The following is a 20145-nucleotide window of genomic DNA, read 5'->3' as shown; positions in this document are numbered from 1 at the left end:
CAAATATTTCAGGAGCGAAGCACGCCTTCAAAACGGCTCTGAAGCCACCAAGTCCTGGGAAACCAGGCTCCAAACTGAGGAACACTGGGACCAGGGAGAAGGTGGCCAAGTCACGGGACCAGAAATTACTGGACTAGTAATCCAGAGGCCTAGAGGCTAATGTTCTGGGGGGACGTGGGTTCAAATCCCAGAACAGCAACTGGCAGAATTTAGATGCAATTAAAGAAATATGGAATATAAAGCTGACCTTCGGAATGATGACTGTGAAAGTATCATGGATGGGTGTTAAAAACCCGACTGGCTTAGGGGGAAGGAAATCTGCCATCCTTAGCCGGTTGGTCTACAGCTGACTCCAGACACACAGCTGTGTGGGTGACTCACTGTATTCCGCAAAGACCTGGCTAGTCACTCGGTGTTGGGCTTCGAGTGTTGTTGGAGCTGCACTCATCCAGGCAAGTGGAAAGTATTTAATCACACTCCAGAATTGTGCCTTGTAGGTGGAAAGGTGGTGGTTGGGGGGGGGGGGGGGGGGGGGGGGGGGGGAGATTTCTAGCCTCTGACCTTCTCTTGTAGCCACATATGGCTAGACCAGTTAAATTTCTGGTCAATGGTAACCCCCAGGATGTTGATAGTGGGAGATTCAGTGATGGCAATGCCATCAAATGTCATGGGGTGATGGTTTGTGACCCTCTTATTAGAGAAGCTCATTGCCTGGCATTTGTGTTGCGTGATTGTAACTTGCCACTTGTCAGCCCAAGCCTAGACATTGTCCAGGTCTTGCTGCATTTGGACATTGGACTGCTTCAGTGTCTGAGGAGTCACATAATCATTGGGCAAGAGTAGAACCAAACTGAGGCAACTCACTGAACGGGGCAATGGGAAAACCATTGGGTTAATCACCCAATCTTTCTCAATGTCAAAGGTTGTAGGGTGGTTGAATAGGACAAAGAAGACCATGCGAGCAGTCACACACAATGCCTCTTTTGGTTCGGGTTGTGTCGGTGCTGTGAGATAAGTGGATTGATTCAAAACGGAATTCTCAATGAGCACAGGCCCGTGAGGGGACAATCCACTCATACACCTTGTGCAGTAAAGAGAGGTTGGAGCGGAGGCAGTAACCAATGAAAACAGGGTGGTCAGCGACAAGATTTCTGGTGCAACGTGTAATGACCCGAGATTTTGACGGTGGCCGACAAAGTGAGCGGAATATTTACAACGTCGGTGTGATTTCCTGCAGTCTGGTGAGCTCAAAATGAACTCAATGGAGTCCCACGCTCGGTTTGGAACCAAACTGTTCAAAGGCCCACCCCCAGAACTGACACCTGACAAATCAGTCAAGCCGGGAGAGGGAGATCCCACTCTTGTCGGTGATAAAGGAGAAATTGTTGGCAAGAATTGCATTTTCGCCTAAAAATAAACATTTTGAACAAAACCTTCATCGCTTACTTTCCTTGCCCTCAGTGGGGTTTAAAAATTGCAGTTTGTTGATAAATTTAATGTTTTAGATTACGACAACTTCAGCAGAATCATATTCAGCAACAGATACTAGTAACGCTTAAGCTATTGCTTAACATGAGAGAAAGTGTCCTCTTTATAATACATGATCGCGTTTTGAATATAATATAAACCAAAACATCAAACGACGTTCCATCTTTGAACTTTGATTTGCGGTGCAATGCATTCTGTCCTATTCTTTGATACATAACGGGTAGGTTAATCCACTTCCTTTAGTTTGTGACTGACCCAACTTGTTTTGCTGAACGATTAGTTTGTTTCCGAATGCTTTGACAGTTTTTTCCCCCACTTGTGCATGGCCTAAATGTTGGCTTTTGGAGGGACAGAACATCTCTCCATTGGTGTTTTTAAGTTTGTAGTTTGGCCAGGTACAATCTAACAGTTCAGGTCTAAACTGCCTTGGTTTGACACAAAGAAGGGGTATCAAAAATACATCTTCCATCAGAGTATTGGTGAGTATTTCACTTTGCTTCATGTAAACAAGTTATTTAAGCAACTTCCCACAGGCGGAGACTGTGCTGGTAGAGTTGAGCAAATGGTGAAAGTTGAGAAACAACCATTAGTAATTTACACTCCTCCTCATCAGGACTTATTGAGTTACATTGTTGGTGATGTTGCGACATTGAAGCTAGACAATAATGATGGAGGTAATTAACTTCCCGACAAGCTCGGTAACCCAAGATTCACCAATATTTCCGTGGGATATTCTGCAATGTTCAAATTGCACAACAGAATGATCCAAATCTGTTTCACTTACTCTGGTCAACAATGTCATCTTCATTAGCTTTCCTTGGCCCTCCAACTAACAGAAAAATATCAGTGAAGATATGCTAACGTTTTCAGGCTTCCTTGTAAATGTGCCATTATGACCACGGAACATAAAGCTAGCTATCATTCGTCAACTGCTTTGCATTTTAAAGAAATCCTTTTGATTCTAAAGGCAGCGTATAAGAAGGATCACCTTCCTTATTTTGAACAAAAGGCATTATAAATATCCCTGAAAGGAATTTGCCAAGTTTTCACTGAACGTCATTGTTCCTCAGCAAACCCAACTTCCGTAATGCTTCTTTGCGAGATTCATCTGACGCGCCACGGCCGGAGAACTGGACTGTTACTCCTTGAGGCCGAAATCCCGATGGTTTTTGAACGGATCGTGACCTGTGTATTCCCGAAGTATTTAATTTTGTGCTCGGATGAGGAATCCCTTTAGTTTCAGGCTTGGGACTGAGAGCTTTCAGAGGTGGTGTAACAGGGACAGGACTAGCCACAGGGGTGCCGTTGCTTACAGGTGACATCTGCAGCGACTGAGCGGAAGGTGAATTTCTGACCTTTGAATTGAAGCCATTGGGAATATTTGAATCCGTCGCGTCATATTCTTTGACTGGTCCTAGCTTTGGCAGAGCCCCGCCCTTTGTTTGGATGGATACTGCTTCTTTGAAAGATAAGCTTCTTCTTGGTGGAACAACTTTCTGTTGCTGATCATCTAGTTCGGCAACAAGGAGGCTTGTACCGCCCAGGTTGGCCAACACTTGTGCTTTGCGCTCCTGCACTTTAACAGCGGCTTTGGAGATGGTGTCGCTGTACCCCCTGCTTGGCACAGAAATGCTAATGTTGGATGGAAACCTTTGGAGCTTCGCATTTTTGTAATGAAACTCCTGACTCTCAGTAGGAGAGGTTGAATTAATTTGGTCTTTCTCATAAGTGAATCGTTTGCTTTCCGCCGGGGACACGGGCGACGTCGTCCCATTCCCAACTTGTTTCTCTGCAATCTTCTGTGCGATGACCACTGGAGTTGGGACTGATCCAGGTGGCCTGTCTAGGCTGTAGGGTAATCTGGCCAGCTCCATTTTTGATTCAGGAGAAGTTCTCTCAAAGCTCCGTTGTTTTTTAAACGGTGCTGGCGCTGCATTCTTAGCGGGAAGTGGGGGCGCTGACTGTTTCAGCTGAGGTTTCTTCTCAATTGTCCGCACCTCCTCTTTCCGAGGTGCATCACAGTCTTGGTCAACTAAAATAAAGGAAAAATGTTTTTGAAATGTTGGAGGATGCCCGATTGAACTTTAAATTCTCACATGCGCATCTTCAATTAGACTAGTTAATTCTACTCTAATTATCATTGGATATGTGAAGGCAAGTCCTTCCTAACATGAAGACACTGGCCTGCAATTGCTTAGTCTAAAACCATGGTGCTTATGAGCAATTGTACTTGGCATTAACCTCGTTGGAGTTTGCAGGATGGATGGGAGGGAACCGCGTTAGCAACTGGGGGGAAGGTTAGGGCTGCAAGCACATCTGTAGCATTAATTGTCCCCCCCACCATAGAAAATTCTGGTCCCCACCTGCCCATGTGCAGGAGCCTCCCCAACCCCAAAATTGTTACAAACAGCCCGGACCTCTGGGCAGTAATCAAGCTGCACATCTGGTGAAAATAACTATTTGTTTTTACTTCTTATAGAGGATGTAGTCGACTTTCCCAACCAGGACATCACAATTAGTGACCACGAATGTCCCTGTGGAAACAGATACATCTCATTTCACAGTACCCAGTGGTCAGCATTCCTGCCTGATCCCAGCTTAGGAAGGCCACCTTCCCGTAACATGCCTTGTAAAAGGATAACTGGAATCCCATTGGAATATTGGCCCCACTAATTCCAATGTGTATAATGTCACCACTGCCTACACCCTTCTAACGACCCATCTTTTTTTTCTAAATTTACCGTACCCAACTTTTGTTTTTCCAATTAAGGGCCAATTTAGTGTAGCCAATCCGGGGACACAGTTTAAAAATGAGGGGTCCCCATGTAGTTTTTAAACTTTTATTCCAATTAAGGGGCAATTTAGAACATAGAGCATAGAACATAGAACAGTACAGCACAGAACAGGCCCTTCGGCCCTCAATGTTGTGCCGAGCCATGATCACCCTACTCAAACCCACGTATCCACCCTATACCCGTAACCCAACAACCCCCCCTTAACCTTACTTTTTAGGACACTACGGGCAATTTAGCATGGCCAATCCACCTAACCCGCACATCTTTGGACTGTGGGAGGAAACCGGAGCACCCGGAGGAAACCCACGCACACAGGGGGAGGACGTGCAGACTCCACACAGACAGTGACCCAGCAGGGAATCGAACCTGGGACCCTGGAGCTGTGAAGCATTGATGCTAACCACCATGCTACCCTGCTGTTGTTGCCCTGTTACCCTGATGTTGCCCTGTATGCATGTACAGATTAATGCAAATAAAATCCAGTGGCCCTTTTGCTATGATCAGGGAGTTCTTCTGGTGAACTGGCTAATATTCATTCCCCAACTAATCCCATCAAAACAGATGCATGACTGAAATTCATAGAATCATAGTTTGGTTACAGCTGTCACAGGACAGAATGACCCTGGAGCTGTGAAGCATTTATGCTAACCACCATGCTACCCTGCTGCCCCAAACACCTTGATGTAGGCCAATCCGCCTACTCTGCACATCTTTTGGGTTGTGGGGGTGAAACCCACGCAGACACGGGGAGAATGTGCAAAGTCCACATGGGCAGTGACCCAGGGCTGGGATTCGAACCCGGGTACTCGGTGCCGTAGACCCAGTGCTAACCACTATGCCAGCTTGCCACCCTATCAACCCGTCTAATTGGCTGCTCTTCATTAGTCAACCTTGGCAGGGAGTTTCAGCAGCGGAGAATATTGCAGCCACACTCTTGTTCTGATCCCACATCCCCACATGTCCGGACCAGCTACCAGAGTGTGCTCGGAAGTGAAGCAGGTACATCAGAGTCTAGGACTGTGTCCGTGCGTGCGAGGTGTCTCCTGTAGTGGCTGTCCCCAACAGTGACGCTGAGTGTTCTCCTTAGGGCAGTGAAGGCTCAGAGGGGATTTTATAGGAGGTGTTGAAAATCATGAAATGTTTATAAACAGGAACAGTTTCCAATGGATGGTCAATAATCAAAGGATCCAGATTCAAGGTGATTGGCAAAAGAAACAGAGGCAACATTTAAAAAAATTTAGCGCGCACAATTATTATTATTTTCCAATTAAGGGGCAATTTATGCATGGCCAATCCACCTAACTTGGGTTGTGGGGGTGAAACCCACGCAGACACAGGGAGAATGCGCAAACCCCACACGGACAGTGACTCGGGATGAACCGGAGGCGACATAAGGAACGACTGCTTTTTGTCTGAAAGCATAATGCATGTTTAGGATTGGAATGTACTGCCTGAAAAGGCGGTAGATATAGATTAATAGTGTCTTCAAGAGGGAATTTAAGGAGAAGCAAATTGCAGCAATATGGGGAAAGAAAGGGGGAGTGGAATTAACTGGATTTCTCTTCAAAAAGAGTCAGTGCAGATTCAATGGGTCTCAAATCACCTCCTTGTGCCCTGCTATATTTTATGTTTCGATAAAGTGATCCAAATAACTAAACTGATAAAAGGGAGGAAGTCTATATTGCAAAACTCAACAGTAATCCATAGTGCAGCAACAACTATCTTTGATGTAACTGAAGAAAGGGGTACCATTTACTTTAGTTTAAAAGCCTGGTTGAAGAACAAAGGCCACAAGTGGAGGATGTCAGCACGGCCGGAAGGAGAGTGGGAAAGGGTATGAAATAAATCAGGAATGGTTCGCTGATGTTTGAAAGACTGATTGGACGGGCCAGAGCTTTGAAACAGAGTTAGGGTGGAAGGTAATGATTGAGTCTGGATTTGAACTGAGTGAGGATGCAGGGAAGAGGGAGAAATTCTAGCCGTTTATCATACCTGGTAGCACATTGTCATATTTCGGTATACTTTCTGTTGTCGGAGATCGGGTTGCCACTAAATCAATGATTTCTTCATTTCCCGAGTTGATCTGGGTTGGTGTGGTTGGATCTTCACTTTTGACACTGCAAATGGAGCAGCTTTCCTCCAAATCATCCTTCAGGGAATCCAACGTTGTCTCGAAGAACAGAATGCATTCCTTTTCCTCGTGAGACATGTAATTCATGAAGTCATCATCCTACAGGCAAACAAAGCCCAACAATTAGGCCAAAAAAAAACAAACCAAAACTACAAATGCAGCAAAATAGTAAACGCAATCAAAAAAAAAATAAGCAGAGCAAATCATTCAATTATTGACAGACAAAGACCGGTCAATGGGCTGGACTCTCCATCACCCCAGTCGCGTGTTTCTTGGCTGTGCGCAATTCGGAGCGAATCCCAGCGGCCAGAGAATTCTGACCAATGTTTCAAGTATGACCCTTCATCAGGATAATGAGGGCAGTGGTTTCATTGGCACTGAAGTGCTTTGTGATATCCAGAGGCTGTGAAATGCAAGACTTCTCTTCTTTCATTCATTCTTTCTGTCTATCGGATCCTGACTGGGCCGCAGTTTGTTCGCAATTTCGAATGAGTCAAAAAGCTATTTCTTTTTTTAAAATTTAGAGTACCCAATTTTTGTTTTCCAATTAAGGGGCAATTTAGCCCAATCCACCTAGCCCGCACATCTTTGGGTTGTGGGGGTGAAACCCACACAGACACGGGGAGAATGTGGAAACTCCACACGGACAGTGACCCGGGACCGGATTCGAACCTGCGTCCTCAGCGCCGTAGGCAGCAATGCTAACCACTGTGCCACCGTGCTGCCCTTTGTTGCACTGTTGATGACTCCTTCCATCACTTTGCTGATGATGGTGAAACCCACGCAAACTCGGGGAGAATGTGCGAACTTGACACGGACAGTGACCCAGAGCCAGGATCGAACCTGGGACCTTGGCGCCGGGAGGCAGCAGTGCTAACCACTGCGCCACATGCTGCCTCCCAAAAGGCTATTTTTAACACTCGACTCCACGTGCAAGACGATAACCTCGACCTTGGCCTACGATTGGCAATTACCAGATGGTTAGTGGATTTTAAAAAATAAATGTAAAGTTCCCCCCCCCCCAATTAAGGGGCAATTTAGCATGGCCAATCCACCTCCCATGCACAGTTTTGGGTTGTGGGACCATCCTGTAGAATCGTATCCAACCACGAATTATTGGTTCTGTAGCTACCACAATCTACTGTCACATAGGATAGGCAAGATGCAGAAGCGAATAGATTGAGGGGGGAGAGCTGACTGGTGGCGATTTAACCTGAGGATCACCACACCTCAGGGGAGGGGCAAGGTTGAGAAGGCGGGGCCCTCATGAATAACCTCAGCCAGTCCGGGCATTGAACCCACGCTGCTGGCCCCGCTCTGCATCACCGACCAGCTGTCTAGCCCACTGAGCTAAACCGGCTTAGCTTACAGGGAGGGCAGAGGAGGTTACGTTTATTTATTTTTTTGAAAGGCAGGAAATTATTAATAAGAAGACATCAAATGTGACATTGTGATTTGTGATGTTTTGAGTTTCCAAGGTTACAGCAGTTTGTTGCTGTGACCCAGATTTTAAGCGCAAGCGATTGACAGAAAGACATTCAAAGATCCCTCAATTTACATCAGCAAAAAAAAAAATTAACAATCTGCATTTAGAAACTGCCACATAACTGCAGGTATTAAATTGCAGTTTAAATTGTATTGGTCCAACTCTGCAGCACTGGCTTTTGCTTTATTCCAGCTACAGGTAAATCTAATACCATCTGTCCACAGCATCTCGTTTGCAATAAAAATATAATAAAAAATACAATAAAAACACTTTCTTTCTCAATGTTTCACTTATAAAAAAAAGAATTCCTTTATCTCTAATAAAATAGTGACCTTCATCCCCTTTCATCTCAGCTGCCTGTAACCTGCAAAATAAATCATTGCACTTCAAAGTGAGGTGAAAGACATGAAGCATCTGGGGAGGTTTCTGAATGATTTGGCAAGGGGTCATTTCAATCTGTCCTTCAAAGAAAATGTGCTCAAGTCCAGAATTGGGGCAGGAATCCATGATGTTCCGACTCAGAAGCAAAAGGGCCCTGCCCAGTGTACTATAGTATAGTCCCATTGGTAAAAGACTGAGGTAGTCAAGCTGCATAAAGTCTGAATCTTTGGGTTTGCCATTTGTCTGTCAAAGGCAATAACACTTACCAAATTGGAGTTCCTGGATCTCGATCCGAATCCACTGTCTTCACTTCCCATTCTCTCAATGCCGGGCAGCCTGCTCCTTGGTGAAACATCGTAGTCCATCTCGGAATAACTCGACTCAACTGGCATTGCCGGTCAACTCCAGCCGCAGTAAGAACTTGCAATGGAATATTATCAACGTGTATCCCTAGTGTTCGTTCTAACTGGAGATTCCTCCTGTGGGGTGGGGGTGAATAATAAAAGATTAAAAAGTTACAAAACCCTCAGTTCCCAAGACATTTCAAAGGTAGGTTTCTCAGCTGTTTCTCTCTGCTTTCGATGATGTCTCCGCTATAATGGCGCACTCCCGGGTTGAGGCAAGTCAGGATATTCTCTGGAACAGAGGAGGCTGAGGGCTAATTCAACTTATGAGGGGCTTATGTAGTGTGGATAGGAAGAATCAGTTTCCCTTAGCATTGTAGCCAATGGGGCCTAGATTTCAATGATTAGTAGAAGTATTAGAGGGGAGTGGGAGTATGTATTTCACCCAGTGGGTATAGGTAATCCTGAACTCACCTATCTGAAAGGCTGATAGAGGCCGAAACTCTCATTGCATTTTTAAAGATCTCGATATGCACTTAGAGGTGCATTGTCTAGAGTGGCGAACCCAAGAACTAGAAGCTGGATTCGGCTGGAAAGCTCTTTCACGAGCATGGAGTGGACTGAACGGCCTACTTCTGTGCATTTAACTTTCTCAATTTGTATCCGGAGGTTCACGTCCTGGTTCAAGCAGACTCAATTGTTCTCATGCAGGGTTAGCAGCATGGGAGTTGATGGTGGACTGGTCAAGGGGCAGGGGAAACGGTTAATGAGAGTTTGTAGAAGGGTGTGGTATGACATTGTGGGATAGCCAGACTGGAGAGGTAGCAAGGTGGAGGGATGTTTAGCTGCTGGTTGGATTTTTTTGCTGTTTTTAATCACTGTTCCGAATCCTCCCCTGGCCTGTAAATTTCAGCTACTTCGCAATGTTTACTTGTTAAATCAATTACATCATTTGGGCAGCCAAGTAAACCACACAAGTTCAAACCTTTAAACGTTTATTTTGTACATCTCAGAGTTGAGCAACAGGACATATTTCTAACATACCAATACAAGCTGAAGTGACCACAAACATCTGGGTCCTTTTATAGCCGTTTCACAATGTGGTGTGGCTTCTGAACCAGCTAATCAGTGTTTCTCCCCTCGGTTGAAGCTTATGCTTTGAGTATTAAACTCCGTAGCATGGCAAGCTCCATTACATGGGAGAAGTGAGAGGGAGGGTTATGAACAGTGTATAGTTTCAAGTTAAATTTGTGCGTTACAAAAGGTAAAAATGGTTTCAGTTTCATTTAGGTTTGCTTTATGAACCTTGGTTCCTAAATAGTTTTGCGACTGAAAATGTCACAATGAGTTTTTTTGTTGATGCACATTTTTAATGAGGTCTTACAACCCCAAAAGTTAAAAGGATGGGTTAAAAGGGGTGAAATGTTTAGTAATTCTGGAAAAAACGTTACTGTTGTTTAACGACAGTGATCCAGGGATATAGACACAGCAAAGGCATGTGTTGAGAGAGGGGTGTTCAGTGTGTGTGCCAGAGAGAAGACAACAATTTTAAGCTCTCTCAAAAGAAAAAAACTACAAGGGATCTACAAGGTTATTGGGGCAGTATTAAATTGAATAATCAGTGACAGGACAAAGTGATCAGTTCAGCAGAGGTGCTACTGGGAGACGGAGTCCGTTTACTCTGCGGTTAAAGAAATAGTGAGTTTAGAGTGTGGTTTACGGGTCTCTCAGGGAGAGACACAAGTTGGGCGAGAAGCATCAAGTAAATGCTCAAGAATTCATCAGAAGGTCCGTGTGGAGTTTGCACATTCTCCCTACGTCTGCGTGGGTTTCTCCCCCACAACCCAAAGATGTGCAGATTAGGTGGATTGGCCATGTTAAATTGCCCCTGAATTGGAGAGAAAATAATTGGGTACTCTAAATTAAAAACAAAAATCATCAGAAGAAAACCATTTGCAACAGTTCCAGTCCAAAGTGAGAAGCCTCTGTGCCAAGCTCGTGGTAACTCTTCATTAGTTTATGTGTCTGTCAAGATATTGCTGAAGTAAAGGGCTAGTGGGAATATGAACAGTCTTCTTACCGAGATCTTTCCAACCTTTTTGCTTGGTGTAAAAAAGCCCACTCTACCTAAACTACAAGAATAAAATATTTCATAGAATCATAGAATCCCTGGGGTGGCACGGTGGCGCAGTGGTTAGCACTGCTGCCAACGGTGCTGAGGGCCCGGGTTCGATCCTGTCTCCGGGTAATGGTCTGTGTGGCGTTTGCACATTCTCCCCATGTCTGCGTGGTCTCGCCCCCAAAATCCAAAAACGATGTGCAGGTTAGATGGATTGGTCACGCTAAATTGCCCATTAAATTGGAAAAAAATAATTGGATACTCTAAATCTATTTTTTTTTAAATCATAGAATCCCTATAGTGCAGAAGGAGGCCATTCAGCCCATTGAGCGTACACCGACCTTCTGAAAGAGCACCCTAACCAGGTTCCCACCCTATCCCTGCAACCCCGTAAGCACGCTTAACCCGCATATCTCTGGATGACCAATCCACCTAACCTGCACATCATTGAACTTTCTAAAAAAACTAGCAGACTCCTAGGAATATGATTAGTACTTTGCTCTGTTGCTAAAAAAAAGTTAGGGATCTTTCAAGCCAGGTTCCACTCTGGGATTGGCTGGAACCATAACAAGGGGCTGAAAGAACAACAATATACTCAATGTTTCTATGATAGCAGACTAAGTTGCTAGTATTGTTACAGTCGCCCACTCAGCTCGCAACAGTGGCTAAGAGACTGGACCAGATAAGTTTTAAGATGGTGCAGAAAGATCGATTCATTCCAAGAGTGATAATATAAGAAATAGGGGTTGGTTATTGAGAAACAAACTTTATTAAAACAAAAGAAAATAATATTTAAACTTTTAAACTTTCAACTTTCAACTGTAAGAACAGAGAAGATGGTAAAAGGGGGGGGGGGGGGGGGCTGGCATTGTTAACCAAGGAAAGTATTATGGCGGTAGAAAGGATGTTTGAGGACTCGTCTACTGAGGTAGTATGGGCCGAGGTTAGGAACAGGAGAGGAGAGGTCACCCTGTTGGGAGTTGTCTATAGACCTCCGAATAGTTCCAGAGATGTAGAGGAAAGGATTGCAAAGATGATTCTCGACAGGAGCGAGAGTAACAGGGTAGTTGTTATGGGGGACTTTAACTTTCCAAATATTGACTGGAAATACTATAGTTCGAGTACTATAGATGGGTCAGTTTTTGTGCAGTGTGTGCAGGAGGGTTTTCTGACACAGTATGTAGACAGGCCAACAAGGGGCGAGGCCACATTGGATTTGGTACTGGGTAATGAACCCGGCCAGGTGTTAGATTTAGATGTAGGTGAGCACTTTGGTGATAGTGATCACAATTCGGTTATGTTTACTTTAGCAATGGGCAGGGATAGGTATATACCGCAAGGCAAGAATTATAGCTGGGGGAAAGGCAATTATGATGCTATTCGGCAAGATTTAGGATGTATAGGATGGGGAAGGAAACTGCAGGGGATGGGTACAATCGAAATGTGGAGCTTTTTCAAGGAACAGCTACTGCGTGTCCTTGATAAGTATGTACCTGTATGGCAGGGATGAAGTTGTTGAGCAAGGGAACCGTGGTTTACTAAGGAAGTTGAAGCACTTGTCAAGAGGAAGAAGAAGGCTTATGTTAGGATGAGACATGAAGGCTCAGTTAGGGCACTTGAGAGTTACAAGTTAGCCAGGAAGGACCTAAAGGGAGAGTTAAGAAGAGCGAGGAGAGGACGCGAAAAGTAATTGGTGGATAGGATCAAGGAAAACCCTAAGGCTTTCTATAGGTACATCAGGAACAAAAGAATGACTAGAGTAAGATTAGGGCCAATCAAGGATAGTAGTGGAAAGTTGTGTGTGGAATCAGAGGAGATAGGGGAAGCGTTAAATGGATATTTTTCGTCAGTGTTTACGCAGGAAAAAGACAATGTTGTCGAGGAGAACACTCAGGTTCAGTCGACCAGGCTAGATGGAATTGAGGTTCACAAGGAGGAGGTGTTAGCAATTTTGGAAAGTGTACAAAATAGATAAGTCCCCTGGGCCAGATGGGATTTATCCTAGGATTCTCTGGGAAGCCAGGGAGGAGATTGCAGAGCCTTTGTCGTTGATCTTTATGTCGTCTTTGTCAACAGGAATAGTGCCGGAAGACTGGAGGATAGCAAATGTTGTCCCCTTGTTCAAGAAGGGGAGTAGAGACAACCCTGGTAATTATAGACCTGTGAGCCTTACTTCGGTTGTGGGTAAAATGTTGGAAAAGGTTATAAGAGATAGGGTTTATAATCATCTTGAAAAGAACAAGTTGATTACCGATAGTCAACACGGTTTTGTGAAGGGTAGGTCATGCCTCACAAACTTATTGAGTTTTTTGAGAAGGTGACCAAACAGGTGGATGAGGGTAAAGTGGTTGATGTGGTTAATATGGATTTCAGTAAGGCGTTTGATAAGGTTCCACACGGTAGGCTATTGCAGAAAATAAGGAAGTATGGGATTGAAGGTGATTTAGCAGTTTGGATCAGTAATTGGCTAGCTGAAAGAAGACAGAGGGTGGTGGTTGATGGCAAATGTTCATCCTGGAGTTCAGTTACTAGTGGTGTACCGCAAGGATCTGTTTTGGGGCCACTGCTGTTTGTCATTTTTATAAATAACCTGGAAGAGGGTGTAGAAGGATGGGCTAGTAAATTTGGAGATGACACGAATGTCGGTGGAGTTGTGGATAGTGCTGAAGGATGTTATAAGACCATAAGACCATAAGACATAGGAGTGGAAGTAAGGCCATTCGGCCCATCGAGTCCACTCCGCCATTCAATCATGGCTGATGGGCATTTCAACTCCACCTCCCAGCATTCTCCCCATAGCCCTTAATTCCTCGCGACATCAAGAATTTATCTATCTCTGCCTTGAAGCCATTTAGCGTCCCGGCCTCCACTGCACTCTGCGGCAATGAATTCCACAGGCCCACCACTCTCTGGCTGAAGAAATGTCTCCGCATTTCTGTTTTGAATTTACCCCCTCTAATTCTAAGGCTGTGCCCACGGGTCCTCGACTCCTCGCCTAACGGAAACAGTTTCTTTGCGTCCATCCTTTCTAAGCCATGTATTATCTTGTAAGTTTCTATTAGATCTCCCCTTAACCTTCTGAACTCCAATGAATACAATCCCAGGAACGCCAGCCGTTCCTCATATGCTAGACCCGCCATTCCAGGGATCATCCGTGTGAATCTCCGCTGGACACGCTCCAGTGCCAGTATGTCCTTCCTGAGATGTGGGGCCCAAAACTGGACACAGTACTCCAAATGGGGCCTAACCAGAGCCTTATAAAGGCTCAGTAGCACATCGCTGCTTTTATATTCCAACCCTCTTGAGATAAATGACAACATAGCATTCGCTTTCTTAATCACGGATTCAACCTGCATGTTTACCTTTAGGGAATCCTCGACTAGCACTCCCAGATCCCTTTGTACTTTGGCATTATGAATTTTCTCACCGTTTAGAAAGTAGTCTATGCTTGGATTCTTTTTTCCAAAGTGCAAGACCTCACATTTTCTCACGTTGAAATGCATCAGCCATTTCCTGCACCACTCTCCCAAACTGTCTAGATCCTTCTGCAGCCTCCCCACTTCCTCAGCACTACCTGCCTGACCACCTAACTTCGTATCATCAGCAAACTTCGCTAGAATGCCCCCAGTCCCTTCATCCAGATCATTAATATATATGGTGAACAGCTGCGGCCCCAACACTGAACCCTGTGGGACACCGCTGGTCACCGGCTGCCATTCCGAAAAAGAACCTTTTATCCCAACTCTCTGCCTTCTGTCAGACAGCCAATCCTCAACCCATGCCAGTAGCTCACCTCGAACACCATGGGCCCTCACCTTACTCAGCAGCCTCCTGTGTGGCACCTTATCAAAGGCCTTTTGGAAATCCAGATAGACCACATCCACTGGGTTTCCCTGGTCTAACCTACTTGTCACCTCCTCAAAGAATTCTAACAGGTTCGTCAGGCACGACCTCCCCTTACTAAATCCATGTTGACTTGTTCTAATCCGACCCTGCTCTTCCAAGAAATTAGAAATCTCATCCTTAACGATCGATTCTAGAATTTTACCAACAACCGAGGTTAGGCTAATTGGCCTATAATTTTCCATCTTTTGTCTTGATCCTTTCTTGAACAAGGGGGTTACAACAGCGATCTTCCAATCGTCCGGGACTTTCCCTGACTCCAGTGATTTTTGAAAGATCTCAACCAACGCTTCCGCTATTTCTTCAGCCACCTCCCTCAGAACTCTAGGATGTAGCCCATCGGGGCCAGGAGATTTGTCAATTTTAAGACCTTTTAGCTTTTTTAGCACCATCTCTTTTGTAATGGATACAGAGGGACATAGATAAGCTGCAGAGCTGGGCTGAGAGGTGGCAGATGGAGTTTAATGTGGAAAAGTGTGAGGTGGTTCACTTTGGAAGGAGTAACAGGAATGCAGAGTACTGGGCTAATGGCAAGATTCTTGGTAGTGTAGATGAACAGAGAGATCTCGGCATCCAGGTACATAAATCCATGAAAGTTGCCACCCAGGTTAATAGGGCTGTTAAGAAGGCATATGGTGTGCTAGCCTTTATCAGTCGGGGGATTGAGTTTCGGAGCCACAAGGTCATGCTGCAACTGTACAAAACTCTGGTGCGGCCGCTCCTGGAGTACTGCGTGCAGTTCTGGTCACCACATTATAGGAAGGATGTGGAAGCTTTGGAAAGGGTTCAGAGGATATTTACTAGGATGTTGCCTGGTATGGAGGGAAGGTCTTACGAGGAAAGGCTCAGGGACTTGAGGTTGTTTTCGTTAGAGAGGAGAAGGCTGAGAGGTGACTTAATAGAGACATATAAGATAGTCAGAGGGTTAGATAGGGTGGACAGTGAGAGTCTCTTTCCTCGGATGGTGATGACCAATATGAGGGGACATAGCTTTAAATTGAGGGGTAGTAGATATAGGACAGATGTCAGAGGCAGTTTCTTTACTTAGAGAGTAGTAGGGGTGTGGAACGCCCTGCCTGCAGCAGTAGTAGACTCGCCAACTTTAAGGGCATTTAAGTGGTCACTGGATAGACATATGGATGAAAATGGAATAGTGTAGGTCAGATAGGCTTCAGATGGTTTCACAGGTCGGCGCAACATCGAGGGCCGAAGGGCCCGTACTGCGCTGTAATGTTCTATATTCTATGTTCTAACTTCAACACGACCAGATTACACGTAGTTTCTCAACCTCAACACACTAGTTCCCATTAAACAGCACTTTCAATAAACATGAAGCTCTCATGCCACTGCATGCAGAAAAATTTGTTTACGTGACAGTAAACAAATCCAATCTAATCGCACCGCCAGCCAAAGGCAATACTTGCATTTACAAAGCAATTTTACTTCTGATAGGGACATTCATCCTGAACCTTTTCCCAAAGCCTGCCTCCATGGAAATGACTTCTCTCTGTCAATTTCTAAAGCCTTCTTCTCTACCTGTTTAAAACAGGGTTCTATTCTCTCTCTCGAAGCTCCACCCAGCCGCTCAATCGAAGGTTCTTCGCTGAGATTTCGAGTCTTGAACCCATCATCATTATTTTGACTTTCGAGTTTGTGAAACTCAGTTAGTAATTGTTCTTACCAAACAAGCCATTATTTGTTTCAAACAATGAAATAGTCAATGATATACTTCTGCCTTGTCCCACATAACTGGGAATGTTATCAGTGGGAACGGACTTTGAAAAGAGTTAGTGAGTTTAATGCTGATTACTATTAGTTGGGACAGTCCAAGATGCTTCAATGATCGTGTCACGTCAACTCTGTCAATCCAGTTTAGTGAAAGAATGAAGGTGACACAGCATTGAATTAGCAAACCAGCAACATACACCTTGCTATTGGGGTTCGCGGCACCATGGGAAGTACCCAATTCAACTAATCCACCCACAGGAGATTGGAAGACTGACTTTGGATTACTGGGGGGCGGTTTAGTGCCACCCACGGGTGAGATGGAGGCCGCTAGAGAGAGGTTTAAAAAAAAAATAACAACCTCAAACCTGACCACAACCTGCCCATCTGGTTTTAACAGAGTTTGGAGTCTAATTCCCTCGGGGCAAGCCGGTCTCTGAATCTTTTATGAAGGGGATGACTGCCTGCTCCTCTTCAAATAGTGGCTGGGGATCATTTGTATCCACCGGAATAATCAGTTTTACGCCTCATCTGAAAATGTTACCCTCCGACAATGCAGTGCCAACCGAGATTATGTGCTTAAACCCTGCACTGGGATTTTAATTCCCAACCGTAGAACATAGAACATAGAACAGTACAGCACAGAACAGGCCCTTCGGCCCTCGATGTTGTGCCGAGCAATGATCACCCTACTCAAACCCACGTATCCACCCTATACCCGTAACCCAATAACCCCCCCCAACCTTACTTTTTAGGACACTAAGGGTAATTTAGCATGGCCAATCCACCTAACCCGCACATCTTTGGACTGTGGGAGGAAACCCACGCACCCGGAGGAAACCCACGCACACACGGGGAGGACGTGAGGACGTGCAGACTCCACGCACTCCTTCTGACTCATAACCAACATTCCTGTGGCATGGAGATGATTGGAAGTACAGAATGAAATTGGGTAATGATTTCATGCTCAGAATGACGATGTGAGGAATGTTGGTCTGTGTTGGGCAATACCAGTGTCAGCATCAAACATACTTCACAGAGGACAAATCTTTCAACGTATTTTATTCCAAACATATTCCAAAAAAATAAAAACAAATAACCGGGGAACACTATCCAACTCAAAAAGTCTGTACAGGTTTCCCCCCTCAAACATGGGCACGAACAATCCCCACCGTGCCTCAAAGCCATCCGCTGAACCCCTCGATTAGAAATAAATTTTCTCCAACTGGAGTAAGTCATGCAGGTTCCCTAGCCAGGCCGCCTCCCCTAGAGGCGTAGTCAACCTCCATTCCAGCAAAATTCTTTGCCAGGTAATCTTTGCCAGCGGCCCGAACACCCCACCCAGTATCTTCCTAACTTCTCACAGCCCCAGAACACAAGTGCGTGGTTTGCTGGTCCTCGCCCACTCTTGTCACACTCATCTGCCACTCCCTGGAGGGACCCACTCATCCTCACAAGAGTCTTGTGCACACAAGGAGGTCGAATTCACCCTACGCAGTGCCTCACTCTACAACCCATCTCCCCCCCGCCCCCAACTCCTCCTCCCATTTCTCCTTGATCCTCACCACTTGCGCTCCTCCCTGCTACCCATATATGTCCCCAATTCTACCCTTCCTTTCCACGACCTTACTTCGGCAGCCTAACCGCAACTTCCATGCAAATTCACTTGCCTTTGGGAGCTCTACCCTACCCCACAGCACCTCTAGACTTGCGAACCTCTCTTCCAAATACAAATCCCTCGCCCTCACCAGCCCCACATCTCTCCACTGCCTTTACAGACCATCAGTCTCCCCTCGTTTAGACCCGTGGTCATCACCCAGTGGCGCTAACACCGACATCCCCTCCTCAGTTGGTTCCACAGCCTAATCATAGACAGCACCACCGTATATCTCCTCACTGCCAGAGGTAGCGCTGCCACCACCATGGCCTTGAGGCTGGACCACCTACAGGACTCCTCCTCCATCCCAAACCCTACCCCTCTCCTTCCCATCACCACCTCACTTTCTCCACATTCGCTGCTCATGCAGTACTGCAGGTTCGATAACACTAACCCCCCCTTTCTGCCTCTGCAGCAGGGCCCTCTTCACCCTTGGCACCCACCCCCCCCCCATACAAACTCAGAAATGACGGTGTCCAACTTCCGATAAAAAGGCCTTTGGAATATAAATCGGGAGTGTCTGGAAGAGAAATAGGAACCTTGGGAGACATTCATTTTCACCACTTGAACCCACCCCACCAGCATCAGGTGCAGTGTATCCCATCAATGAAGTACTCCACCTGTTAGGTTCCACTTAAGTAATGCCGCAAACTCCCCCCGTCACCTCGATCCCCAGATATCTGAACCTATTGCTGGCTACCCTAAATGACAACCTCCCTAAAGTAGGTCTCCGACCCGACTCATTCACCGGGAACACCTCACTTGTCACCACATTCAATTTATAACCCGAGAAGGCCCCGAAACTGGCTCATGATAGGGCTCATAATTCTCACCATACTCTCCAGCGGGTCTGACACATATAACGGCAGGGTCGTCCGCCTAGAGTGACACCCGGTGCTCCCTACTGCTCCTCCTAATCCACTGCCACTCTGCTGACCCCCGAAGGGCCATCGCCAAGGGCTCTATCGCTAGCGCAAACAGCAACAGCAACAACAGACACCCCTGCCTCGTGCCCGTATACAACCCAAAAGAAACGTGCGGCACAGTAGCACTGTTGCTTCACTGCGCCAGGGACCCGGGTTCAATTCCCGGCTTGGGTCACTGTCTGTGCAGAGTCCGCATGATCGCCCCGTGTCTGCGTGGGTTTCCTCCGGGTGCTCCGGTTTTCTCCCGCAAGTCCAGAAAGACATGCTTGTTAGGTGAATTGGACATTCTGAATTCTCCCTCAGTGTACCTGAACAGGCACCGGAATGTGGCGACTAGGGGCTTTTCACATTAACTTCATCGCAGCCTACTTGTGACAATAAAGATTATTAAAAAGCTCCATAAGCTCATCTCATTGGTCCATACACTCGCCATCGGGGCCACGTACAGCAGACGCACCCATGCCACAAAATTCTGGCTCAAACCTAAACCTTCCCAGGACCTCGCACTGGTACCGCCACTCCACCTGATCATAGACACCACTACCTCCGGTACCCATCCCCTCGACGGGGTCATGGTCACATTGAATAATTGTCTTATATTGCTCAAAAGCTGCCTGCCCTTCACGAAGCATGTTCGATCCTCTGCAACCCCCCCCCCCGGTACGCATCCTTCTATCCTCCCCGCCATTAACTTAGCCAACACGTTCACGTCCGTATTCAACACTGATATGGGTCTGTGTGACCCACACTCTAGCAAGTCCTTTCCTTTCTTTGGTATTAGCGTAATCATCACCTGTGTCATTGTCTCCGGCAGCTCCGCCTTCTCTAGCGCCTCACTAAATGTTCCCAGTAGGTGTGGTGCCTGCTCCGTCGCAAAATCCTTATAAAACTTCGCCGGGTAACTATCCGGCCCGGGGCCCTCCCAACTTCATCCCTCATGCTTTCCATTACCTCTCTCAACCCTCGTGCCTGCTTCCTTTCCTCATTCAGCCCCGGAAATTCCAGCCCATCCAAGAACCACCCCATATCCCCATCCCCGCGCCCCTGGATCCACCCTGTACAATTCCTCATAATATTTCCTGAATGCCTCATTTACCTTCCCTGGCTCCGACACTACCTCCCCCTTCCCGGTCCGTGCTCTCAAGATTTCTCTCCATGTGGCCTTCACAAAGATCTGTACCGCTGGTTTT

General features: G+C 46.1%; 1 protein-coding gene across 5 annotated transcripts in view; it reads right to left on the bottom strand.

Annotated features, from left to right (window-relative positions):
- Nucleotides 1-588: 588 nt before the first annotated feature.
- The window catches only part of LOC119973569 (proline and serine-rich protein 2-like), a 63510-nt gene continuing 43953 nt past the window's right edge, over nucleotides 589-20145 (bottom strand). For all 5 annotated transcript variants that reach the window (XM_038811910.1, XM_038811913.1, XM_038811911.1 and 2 more), the window contains 3 exons: nucleotides 8548-8760; nucleotides 6276-6513; nucleotides 589-3520 (listed from right to left, as the gene is read on the bottom strand). In XM_038811910.1, the coding sequence (XP_038667838.1) occupies nucleotides 2535-3520; nucleotides 6276-6513; nucleotides 8548-8673 (1350 nt within the window). In that variant the 5' untranslated portion in view covers nucleotides 8674-8760 and the 3' untranslated portion in view covers nucleotides 589-2534. The remainder of the gene's footprint in view (nucleotides 3521-6275; nucleotides 6514-8547; nucleotides 8761-20145) is intronic.

This window comes from Scyliorhinus canicula, chromosome 11, assembly GCF_902713615.1.
Source record: "Scyliorhinus canicula chromosome 11, sScyCan1.1, whole genome shotgun sequence".
NCBI classification, from domain to species: Eukaryota; Metazoa; Chordata; class Chondrichthyes; order Carcharhiniformes; family Scyliorhinidae; genus Scyliorhinus; species Scyliorhinus canicula.
This window is presented reverse-complemented; position numbering and strand designations above follow the sequence as displayed.